This window comes from Oncorhynchus gorbuscha, linkage group LG10, assembly GCF_021184085.1.
Source record: "Oncorhynchus gorbuscha isolate QuinsamMale2020 ecotype Even-year linkage group LG10, OgorEven_v1.0, whole genome shotgun sequence".
In the NCBI taxonomy this organism is placed as follows: domain Eukaryota; kingdom Metazoa; phylum Chordata; class Actinopteri; order Salmoniformes; family Salmonidae; genus Oncorhynchus; species Oncorhynchus gorbuscha.
In genome coordinates, this window is record NC_060182.1 from 88,971,118 (window position 1) to 88,983,451 (window position 12,334).

Here is a 12,334-nt window from a genome sequence, read left to right on the forward strand (position 1 = left end):
ATTTTGCAGAGAAAAAAAACTCAATTTTCTGTACACTGATAAATACAACTGTACTAAGCACATGCGATTAAAAGCACACATTAACATATTGTACCATAGCCTATTATCTGACTGATTTGGGCATGCTTTCGTATGTTTTCCATCCATCTTTGTCTTCCTGAGGCCATTGTTGTCTGTGTGTGCATCAGAACCTACCGTGTGGTGTGATGGTGATTGTAGGCTTGGCGGGGACACGTACGTTCCATGTGGTCAGAGTTCCATCTGAGTGGCTGCAGGTGAACTGTTTTCCCTCATGGTGCCAGGCTACAGAGTGGATGGCCTGGAGGAGGGGAGGATACTAAGGGTTGACACGGGTCTTCTGGCAGGAATGGGAGTGAAGTTCTAGAGTCAAGTGCAGAACAGAACGGGACAGGATCGACAGTCCACAGGAATGGGCAGCAGTACACAAATAATTCTGAACTGAGTATTTTTTTGGGGGGGGGTAGAAATGTGTAATGTGTGTAGGATTTCATCAAAATAAAATACACTGTGTGTAGGCCTATTATAGTTCATTAAAATCTATTTGAAAAAATATGGTGATTTCTCCCCTTCCGTTGGCTCACTCTCGCTCCAGTTGTAGCCAGTCACTACTTTACAGATGCCAACGTACGTCAGGGAATGATGATTCCTTCAAGAGAGGAATTGCAACGTCTTGTTACAGCCAAGGACCCATCAATAACATTAAAGCCAATAAAAAGAAAGAGCAATGTTGTAACAAAATGTATTAGAGTTGTCTTTGGCATGAAGGAACCGGGTACGCGGCAGCGGTTTAATCAAATACCAACCGGAGAGCGGGACACGCGCCCTGAAGCGGCATAGCTAGCTGTTCTACAACAAACAATGTTACTGTTTAGGCCTAGATGTTCCTTCAAAATGCACTCGAAGACAGTACCAGTTAAGTTTGAACACACCAACTCACAGGGGTTTTTCTTTATTTTTACTATTTTCTACATTGTAGAATAGTAGTAGTAACACATATGGAATCATGTAGTAACCAAAAAAGTGTTAAAACAAAATATATTTTAGAATTTAGATTCTTCAAAGTAGCCACCCTTTGCCTTGATGACAGCTTTGCACACTCTTGGCATTCTCTCAACCAGCTTCATGAGGTAGTCACCTGGAATGCATTTCAATTAACAGGTGTGCCTTGTTAAAAGTTAATTTGTGGAATTTCTTTCCTTCTTAATGCATTTGGGCCAATCAGTTGTGTTGTGACAAGGTAGGGGTGGTATACAGAAGATAGCCCTATTTGGTTAAAGACCAAGTCCATATTATGGCAAGAACAGCTCAAGAGAAATGACAGTCCATCATTACTATAAGACATGAAGTTCAGTCAATCCGGAAAACTTGTGCAGTCTCAAAAACCATCAAACGCTATGATGAAACTGGCTCTCATGAGGACCGCCACAGGAATAGAAGACCCAGCCAGAGTCACCTTTGCTGCAGAGGACAAGTTCGTTCGAGTTATCAATCTCAGAAATTGCAGCCAAACTAAATGCTTCACAGAGTTCAAGTAACAAACACATCTCAACGTCAACTGTTCAGAGGAGACTGCGTGAATCAGACCTTCATGGTCGAATTACTGCAAAGAAGAGACTTGCTTGGGCCAAGAAACATGAGCAATGGACAATAGACTGGTGGAAATCTGTTCTTTAGTCTGATGAGTCCAAATTTGAGATTTTTGGATCCAACCACTGTGTCTTTGTGAGACGCAGAGTAGGTGAACGAATGATCTCTACATGTGTGCTTCCCACCCTGAAGCATGGAGGAGGAGGTGTGATGGTGCTTTGCTGGTGGCACTGCACACTTAACCAGAATGGCTACCACAGCATTCTGCAGCGATCCGCCATCCCATCTGGTTTGCGCTTAGTGGGACTATAATTTGTTTTTCAACAAAACACCTCCAGGCTGTGTAAGGGCTATTTGACCAAGGAGAGTGATGGAGTGCTGCATCAGATGACCTGGACTCCACAATCACCCAACATCATAGTGAAGGACCGCAGAGCGAAGAAAAAGCAGCCAACAAGTGCTCAGCATACCTGGGAACTCCTTCAAGACTGTTGGAAAACCATTCCAGGTGAAGCAAGTTGAGCAAATACCAAGAATGTGCAAAGCTGTCATCAAGTCAAAGGGTGGCTACTTTGAAGAATCTCAAATATATTTAGATTTGTTTAACACCGTTTTGGTTACTACATGATTCCAAAAGTGTCATTTCATAGTTTTGTCTTCTATTATTCTAGAAATCTAAAAAATAAAGAAAAACCCTTGAATGAGTAGGTGTGTCCAAACATTGACTGGTACATTGACATTGACTGGTACTGTACACATGTCCATATCATGAGTTCATCTGCCTCTGACTAAGTAGAAGAGGCCTGCCTTCATTGCCAAAATCTGGTAATGTTGTTGTTATCAGCTGTGTGTTTAGGGCAGGCTACTGTCTGGTGATTAGTGAGCAGCAGCCAAACAGAGCAGTTGCTATGGTTACTCACATGCAGAGCGGGGGACAGACAGACGAGCAGCTAACGGAATAAGTTATTTCTGCACGTAAAAATCAGCACAGGAGGGGAGTGATTTTTATCGGGACAGGACAGGAAAGTTCCGGGGTTATAGAACTGTTGCGGGATCAGGACAGAACGGGAAAAATGGTGACAGGACAAGACCGATTTGAATTTTCATTCCCGTGTCAACCTGTAGTCCTTTAGCAGATACACAGAGAAGAAAAAACACAGTGTGTACTGAGTGGATAGCCTGGAGGATAAAGATGCACAGAGAGAAGAAGAAACACAGTGTGTACTGAGTGGATAGCCTGGAGGATAAAGATACACAGAGAGAAGAAGAAACACAGTGTGTACTGAGTGGATAGCCTGGAGGATAAAGATACACAGAGAGAAGAAGAAACACAGTGTGTACTGAGTGGATAGCCTGGAGGGTAAAGATACACAGAGCAGAGAGAAGAAGAAACACAGTGTGTACTGAGTGGATAGCCTGGAGGGTAAAGATACACAGAGAGAAGAAGAAACACAGTGTGTACCGAGTGGATAGCCTGGAGGGTAAAGATACACAGAGAGAAGAAGAAACACAGTGTGTACTGAGTGGATAGCCTGGAGGGTAAAGATACACAGAGAGGAAGAAACACAGTGTGTACTGAGTGGATAGCCTGGAGGGTAAAGATACACAGAGCAGAGAGAAGAAGAAACACAGTGTGTACTGAGTGGATAGCCTGGAGGGTAAAGATACACAGAGAGAAGAAGAAACACAGTGTGTACTGAGTGGATAGCCTGGAGGATAAAGATAAAGATACTGAGTGGATAGCCTGGAGTAAAGATACACAGAGAGAAGAAGAAAACAGTGTGTACTGAGTGGATAGCCTGGAGGGTAAAGATACACAGAGCAGAGAGAAGAAGAAACACAGTGTGTACTGAGTGGATAGCCTGGAGGGTAAAGATACACAGAGCAGAGAGAAGAAGAAACACAGTGTGTACTGAGTGGATAGCCTGGAGGGTAAAGATACACAGAGCAGAGAGAAGAAGAAACACAGTGTGTACTGAGTGGATAGCCTGGAGGGTAAAGAGACACAGAGCAGAGAGAAGAAGAAACACAGTGTGTACTGAGTGGATAGCCTGGAGGGTAAAGATACACAGAGCAGAGAGAAGAAGAAACACAGTGTGTACTGAGTGGATAGCCTGGAGGGTAAAGATACACAGAGAGAAGAAGAAACACAGACTGAGTGGATAGCCTGGAGTAAAGATACACAGAGAGAAGAAGAAACACAGTGTGTACTGAGTGGATAGCCTGGAGGGTAAAGAGACACAGAGCAGAGAGAAGAAGAAACACAGTGTGTACTGAGTGGATAGCCTGGAGGGTAAAGATAAAGAAGAAACACAGTGTGTACTGAGTGGATAGCCTGGAGGGTAAAAGATACAGACAGAGAGAAGAAACACAGTGTGTACTGAGTGGATAGCCTGGAGGGTAAAGATACACAGAGCAGAGAGAAGAAAAACACAGTGTGTACTGAGTGGATAGCCTGGAGGGTAAAGATACACACAGAGAGAAGAAGAAACACAGTGTGTACTGAGTGGATAGCCTGGAGGGTAAAGATACACAGAGAGAAGAAGAAACACAGTGTGTACTGAGTGGATAGCCTGGAGGGTAAAGATACACAGAGCAGAGAGAAGAAGAAACACAGTGTGTACTGAGTGGATAGCCTGGAGGGTAAAGAGACACAGAGCAGAGAGAAGAAGAAACACAGTGTGTACTGAGTGGATAGCCTGGAGGGTAAAGATACACAGAGCAGAGAGAAGAAGAAACACAGTGTGTACTGAGTGGATAGCCTGGAGGGTAAAGAGACACAGAGCAGAGAGAAGAAGAAACACAGTGTGTACTGAGTGGATAGCCTGGAGGGTAAAGAGACACAGAGCAGAGAAGAAGAAACACAGTGTGTACTGAGTGGATAGCCTGGAGGGTAAAGATACACAGAGCAGAGAGAAGAAGAAACACAGTGTGTACTGAGTGGATAGCCTGGAGGGTAAAGAGACACAGAGCAGAGAGAAGAAGAAACACAGTGTGTACTGAGTGGATAGCCTGGAGGGTAAAGATACACAGCAGAGAGAAGAAGAAACACAGTGTGTACTGAGTGGATAGCCTGGAGGGTAAAGAGACACAGAGCAGAGAGAAGAAGAAACACAGTGTGTACTGAGTGGATAGCCAGTGTGTACTGAGTGGATAGCCTGGAGGGTAAAGATACACACAGAAGAAACACAGTACTGAGTGGATAGCCTGGAGGATAAAGACACAGAGAGAAGAAGAAACAGTGTGTACTGAGTGGATAGCCTGGAGGGTAAAGATACACAGAGCAGAGAGAAGAAGAAACACAGTGTGTACTGAGTGGATAGCCTGGAGGGTAAAGATACACAGAGCAGAGAGAAGAAGAAACACAGTGTGTACTGAGTGGATAGCCTGGAGGGTAAAGATACACAGAGCAGAGAGAAGAAGAAACACAGTGTGTACTGAGTGGATAGCCTGGAGGGTAAAGATACACAGAGCAGAGAGAAGAAGAAACACAGTGTGTACTGAGTGGATAGCCTGGAGGGTAAAGATACACAGAGCAGAGAGAAGAAGAAACACAGTGTGTACTGAGTGGATAGCCTGGAGGGTAAAGATACACAGAGCAGAGAGAAGAAGAAACACAGTGTGTACTGAGTGGATAGCCTGGAGGGTAAAGATACACAGAGCAGAGAGAAGAAGAAACACAGTGTGTACTGAGTGGATAGCCTGGAGGGTAAAGATACACAGAGCAGAGAGAAGAAGAAACACAGTGTGTACTGAGTGGATAGCCTGGAGGGTAAAGATACACAGAGAGAAGAAGAAACACAGTGTGTACTGAGTGGATAGCCTGGAGGGTAAAGATACACAGAGAGAAGAAGAAACACAGTGTGTACTGAGTGGATAGCCTGGAGGGTAAAGATACACAGAGCAGAGAGAAGAAGAAACACAGTGTGTACTGAGTGGATAGCCTGGAGGGTAAAGAGACACAGAGCAGAGAGAAGAAGAAACACAGTGTGTACTGAGTGGATAGCCTGGAGGGTAAAGATACACAGAGAGAAGAAGAAACACAGTGTGTACTGAGTGGATAGCCTGGAGGATAAAGATGCACAGAGAGAAGAAGAAACAGTGTGTACTGAGTGGATAGCCTGGAGGGTAAAGATACACAGAGCAGAGAGAAGAAGAAACACAGTGTGTACTGAGTGGATAGCCTGGAGGGTAAAGATACACAGAGCAGAGAGAAGAAGAAACACAGTGTGTACTGAGTGGATAGCCTGGAGGGTAAAGATACACAGAGCAGAGAGAAGAAGAAACACAGTGTGTACTGAGTGGATAGCCTGGAGGGTAAAGATACACAGAGAGAAGAAGAAACACAGTGTGTACTGAGTGGATAGCCTGGAGGGTAAAGATACACAGAGAGAAGAAGAAACACAGTGTGTACTGAGTGGATAGCCTGGAGGGTAAAGATGCACAGAGAGAAGAAGAAACACAGTGTGTACTGAGTGGATAGCCTTGAGGATAAAGATACACAGAGCAGAGAAGAAGAAACACAGTGTGTACTGAGTGGATAGCCTGGAGGGTAAAAAGACACAGAGCAGAGAGAAGAAGAAACACAGTGTGTACTGAGTGGATAGCCTGGAGGGTAAAGATACACAGAGCAGAGAGAAGAAGAAACACAGTGTGTACTGAGTGGATAGCCTGGAGGGTAAAGAGACACACAGAGAGAAGAAGAAACACAGTGTGTACTGAGTGGATAGCCTGGAGGGTAAAGATACACAGAGCAGAGAGAAGAAGAAACACAGTGTGTACTGAGTGGATAGCCTGGAGGGTAAAGATACACAGAGCAGAGAGAAGAAGAAACACAGTGTGTACTGAGTGGATAGCCTGGAGGGTAAAGATACACAGAGCAGAGAGAAGAAGAAACACAGTGTGTACTGAGTGGATAGCCTGGAGGGTAAAGATACACAGAGCAGAGAGAAGAAGAAACACAGTGTGTACTGAGTGGATAGCCTGGAGGGTAAAGATACACAGAGCAGAGAGAAGAAGAAACACAGTGTGTACTGAGTGGATAGCCTGGAGGGTAAAGATACACAGAGCAGAGAGAAGAAGAAACACAGTGTGTACTGAGTGGATAGCCTGGAGGGTAAAGATACACAGAGCAGAGAGAAGAAGAAACACAGTGTGTACTGAGTGGATAGCCTGGAGGGTAAAGAGACACAGAGCAGAGAGAAGAAGAAACACAGTGTGTACTGAGTGGATAGCCTGGAGGGTAAAGAGACACAGAGCAGAGAGAAGAAGAAACACAGTGTGTACTGAGTGGATAGCCTGGAGGGTAAAGATACACAGAGCAGAGAGAAGAAGAAACACAGTGTGTACTGAGTGGATAGCCTGGAGGGTAAAGAGACACAGAGCAGAGAGAAGAAGAAACACAGTGTGTACTGAGTGGATAGCCTGGAGGGTAAAGATACACAGAGCAGAGAGAAGAAGAAACACAGTGTGTACTGAGTGGATAGCCTGGAGGGTAAAGAGACACAGAGCAGAGAGAAGAAGAAACACAGTGTGTACTGAGTGGATAGCCTGGAGGGTAAAGATACACAGAGAGGAAGAAACACAGTGTGTACTGAGTGGATAGCCTGGAGGGTAAAGAGACACAGAGCAGAGAGAAGAAGAAACACAGTGTGTACTGAGTGGATAGCCTGGAGGGTAAAGAGACACAGAGCAGAGAGAAGAAGAAACACAGTGTGTACTGAGTGGATAGCCTGGAGGGTAAAGATACACAGAGCAGAGAGAAGAAGAAACACAGTGTGTACTGAGTGGATAGCCTGGAGGGTAAAGAGACACAGAGCAGAGAGAAGAAGAAACACAGTGTGTACTGAGTGGATAGCCTGGAGGGTAAAGATACACAGAGAGAAGAAGAAACACAGTGTGTACTGAGTGGATAGCCTGGAGGGTAAAGATACACAGAGAGAAGAAGAAACACAGTGTGTACTGAGTGGATAGCCTGGAGGGTAAAGATACACAGAGCAGAGAGAAGAAGAAACACAGTGTGTACTGAGTGGATAGCCTGGAGGGTAAAGAGACACAGAGCAGAGAGAAGAAGAAACACAGTGTGTACTGAGTGGATAGCCTGGAGGGTAAAGAGACACAGAGCAGAGAGAAGAAGAAACACAGTGTGTACTGAGTGGATAGCCTGGAGGGTAAAGAGACACAGAGCAGAGAGAAGAAGAAACACAGTGTGTACTGAGTGGATAGCCTGGAGGGTAAAGATACACAGAGCAGAGAGAAGAAACACAGTGTGTACTGAGGGGATAGCCTGGAGGGTAAAGAGACACAGAGCAGAGAGAAGAAGAAACACAGTGTGTACTGAGTGGATAGCCTGGAGGGTAAAGAGACACAGAGCAGAGAGAAGAAGAAACACAGTGTGTACTGAGTGGATAGCCTGGAGGGTAAAGATACACAGAGCAGAGAGAAGAAGAAACACAGTGTGTACTGAGTGGATAGCCTGGAGGGTAAAGAGACACAGAGCAGAGAGAAGAAGAAACACAGTGTGTACTGAGTGGATAGCCTGGAGGGTAAAGATACACAGAGCAGAGAGAAGAAGAAACACAGTGTGTACTGAGTGGATAGCCTGGAGGGTAAAGAGACACAGAGCAGAGAGAAGAAGAAACACAGTGTGTACTGAGTGGATAGCCTGGAGGGTAAAGAGACACAGAGCAGAGAGAAGAAGAAACACAGTGTGTACTGAGTGGATAGCCTGGAGGGTAAAGAGACACAGAGCAGAGAGAAGAAGAAACACAGTGTGTACTGAGTGGATAGCCTGGAGGGTAAAGATACACAGAGCAGAGAGAAGAAGAAACACAGTGTGTACTGAGTGGATAGCCTGGAGGGTAAAGAGACACAGAGCAGAGAGAAGAAGAAACACAGTGTGTACTGAGTGGATAGCCTGGAGGGTAAAGATACACAGAGCAGAGAGAAGAAGAAACACAGTGTGTACTGAGTGGATAGCCTGGAGGGTAAAGAGACACAGAGCAGAGAGAAGAAGAAACACAGTGTGTACTGAGTGGATAGCCTGGAGGGTAAAGAGACACAGAGCAGAGAGAAGAAGAAACACAGTGTGTACTGAGTGGATAGCCTGGAGGGTAAAGAGACACAGAGCAGAGAGAAGAAGAAACACAGTGTGTACTGAGTGGATAGCCTGGAGGGTAAAGATACACAGAGCAGAGAGAAGAAGAAACACAGTGTGTACTGAGTGGATAGCCTGGAGGGTAAAGAGACACAGAGCAGAGAGAAGAAGAAACACAGTGTGTACTGAGTGGATAGCCTGGAGGGTAAAGAGACACAGAGCAGAGAGAAGAAGAAACACAGTGTGTACTGAGTGGATAGCCTGGAGGGTAAAGATACACAGAGCAGAGAGAAGAAGAAACACAGTGTGTACTGAGTGGATAGCCTGGAGGGTAAAGATACACAGAGCAGAGAGAAGAAGAAACACAGTGTGTACTGAGTGGATAGCCTGGAGGGTAAAGAACACACAGAGCAGAGAGAAGAAGAAACACAGTGTGTACTGAGTGGATAGCCTGGAGGGTAAAGATACACAGAGCAGAGAGAAGAAGAAACACAGTGTGTACTGAGTGGATAGCCTGGAGGGTAAAGATACACAGAGCAGAGAGAAGAAGAAACACAGTGTGTACTGAGTGGATAGCCTGGAGGGTAAAGAGACACAGAGCAGAGAGAAGAAGAAACACAGTGTGTACTGAGTGGATAGCCTGGAGGGTAAAGAGACACAGAGCAGAGAGAAGAAGAAACACAGTGTGTACTGAGTGGATAGCCTGGAGGGTAAAGATACACAGAGCAGAGAGAAGAAGAAACACAGTGTGTACTGAGTGGATAGCCTGGAGGGTAAAGAGACACAGAGCAGAGAGAAGAAGAAACACAGTGTGTACTGAGTGGATAGCCTGGAGGGTAAAGATACACAGAGCAGAGAGAAGAAGAAACACAGTGTGTACTGAGTGGATAGCCTGGAGGGTAAAGAGACACAGAGAGAAGAAGAAACACAGTGTGTACTGAGTGGATAGCCTGGAGGGTAAAGAGACACAGAGCAGAGAGAAGAAGAAACACAGTGTGTACTGAGTGGATAGCCTGGAGGGTAAAGAGACACAGAGCAGAGAGAAGAAGAAACACAGTGTGTACTGAGTGGATAGCCTGGAGGGTAAAGATACACAGAGCAGAGAGAAGAAGAAACACAGTGTGTACTGAGTGGATAGCCTGGAGGGTAAAGATACACAGAGCAGAGAGAAGAAGAAACACAGTGTGTACTGAGTGGATAGCCTGGAGGGTAAAGAGCACAGAGAGAGAAGAAGAAACACAGTGTGTACTGAGTGGATAGCCTGGAGGGTAAAGATACACAGAGCAGAGAGAAGAAGAAACACAGTGTGTACTGAGTGGATAGCCTGGAGGGTAAAAGACACACAGAGAGAAGAAGAAACACAGTGTGTACTGAGTGGATAGCCTGGAGGGTAAAGATACACAGAGCAGAGAGAAGAAGAAACACAGTGTGTACTGAGTGGATAGCCTGGAGGGTAAAGATACACAGAGCAGAGAGAAGAAGAAACACAGTGTGTACTGAGTGGATAGCCTGGAGGGTAAGAGACACAGAGCAGAGAGAAGAAGAAACACAGTGTGTACTGAGTGGATAGCCTGGAGGGTAAAGATACACAGAGCAGAGAGAAGAAGAAACACAGTGTGTACTGAGTGGATAGCCTGGAGGGTAAAGAGACACAGAGCAGAGAGAAGAAGAAACACAGTGTGTACTGAGTGGATAGCCTGGAGGGTAAAGATACACAGAGCAGAGAGAAGAAGAAACACAGTGTGTACTGAGTGGATAGCCTGGAGGGTAAAGATACACAGAGCAGAGAGAAGAAGAAACACAGTGTGTACTGAGTGGATAGCCTGGAGGGTAAAGAGACACAGAGCAGAGAGAAGAAGAAACACAGTGTGTACTGAGTGGATAGCCTGGAGGGTAAAGAGACACAGAGCAGAGAGAAGAAGAAACACAGTGTGTACTGAGTGGATAGCCTGGAGGGTAAAGATACACAGAGCAGAGAGAAGAAGAAACACAGTGTGTACTGAGTGGATAGCCTGGAGGGTAAAGAGACACAGAGCAGAGAGAAGAAGAAACACAGTGTGTACTGAGTGGATAGCCTGGAGGGTAAAGATACACAGAGCAGAGAGAAGAAGAAACACAGTGTGTACTGAGTGGATAGCCTGGAGGGTAAAGAGACACAGAGCAGAGAGAAGAAGAAACACAGTGTGTACTGAGTGGATAGCCTGGAGGGTAAAGAGACACAGAGCAGAGAGAAGAAGAAACACAGTGTGTACTGAGTGGATAGCCTGGAGGGTAAAGAGACACAGAGCAGAGAGAAGAAGAAACACAGTGTGTACTGAGTGGATAGCCTGGAGGGTAAAGAGACACAGAGCAGAGAGAAGAAGAAACACAGTGTGTACTGAGTGGATAGCCTGGAGGGTAAAGATACACAGAGCAGAGAGAAGAAGAAACACAGTGTGTACTGAGTGGATAGCCTGGAGGGTAAAGAGACACAGAGCAGAGAGAAGAAGAAACACAGTGTGTACTGAGTGGATAGCCTGGAGGGTAAAGAGACACACAGAGAGAAGAAGAAACACAGTGTGTACTGAGTGGATAGCCTGGAGGATAAAGATGCACAGAGAGAAGAAGAAACACAGTGTGTACTGAGTGGATAGCCTGGAGGGTAAAGATACACAGAGAGAAGAAGAAACACAGTGTGTACTGAGTGGATAGCCTGGAGGGTAAAGATACACAGAGCAGAGAGAAGAAGAAACACAGTGTGTACTGAGTGGATAGCCTGGAGGATAAAGATGCACAGAGAGAAGAAGAAACACAGTGTGTACTGAGTGGATAGCCTGGAGGGTAAAGATACACAGAGAGAAGAAGAAACACAGTGTGTACTGAGTGGATAGCCTGGAGGGTAAAGAGACACAGAGCAGAGAGAAGAAGAAACACAGTGTGTACTGAGTGGATAGCCTGGAGGGTAAAGAGACACAGAGCAGAGAGAAGAAGAAACACAGTGTGTACTGAGTGGATAGCCTGGAGGGTAAAGATACACAGAGCAGAGAGAAGAAACACAGTGTGTACTGAGGGGATAGCCTGGAGGGTAAAGAGACACAGAGCAGAGAGAAGAAGAAACACAGTGTGTACTGAGTGGATAGCCTGGAGGGTAAAGAGACACAGAGCAGAGAGAAGAAGAAACACAGTGTGTACTGAGTGGATAGCCTGGAGGGTAAAGATACACAGAGCAGAGAGAAGAAGAAACACAGTGTGTACTGAGTGGATAGCCTGGAGGGTAAAGAGACACAGAGCAGAGAGAAGAAGAAACACAGTGTGTACTGAGTGGATAGCCTGGAGGGTAAAGATACACAGAGCAGAGAGAAGAAGAAACACAGTGTGTACTGAGTGGATAGCCTGGAGGGTAAAGAGACACAGAGCAGAGAGAAGAAGAAACACAGTGTGTACTGAGTGGATAGCCTGGAGGGTAAAGATACACAGAGCAGAGAGAAGAAGAAACACAGTGTGTACTGAGTGGATAGCCTGGAGGGTAAAGAGACACAGAGCAGAGAGAAGAAGAAACACAGTGTGTACTGAGTGGATAGCCTGGAGGGTAAAGATACACAGAGCAGAGAGAAGAAGAAACACAGTGTGTACTGAGTGGATAGCCTGGAG

General features: G+C 45.6%; 1 protein-coding gene across 4 annotated transcripts in view; it reads right to left on the bottom strand.

Moving 5' to 3' along the window:
- stxbp5b (syntaxin binding protein 5b (tomosyn)) overlaps positions 1-12,334 on the bottom strand; it is a 70,208-nt gene that overhangs the window by 29,682 nt on the left and 28,192 nt on the right. For all 4 annotated transcript variants that reach the window (XM_046367388.1, XM_046367386.1, XM_046367390.1 and 1 more), the window contains exon 8: positions 196-319. In XM_046367388.1, coding sequence (XP_046223344.1) covers positions 196-319 — 124 coding nt within the window. The remainder of the gene's footprint in view (positions 1-195; positions 320-12,334) is intronic.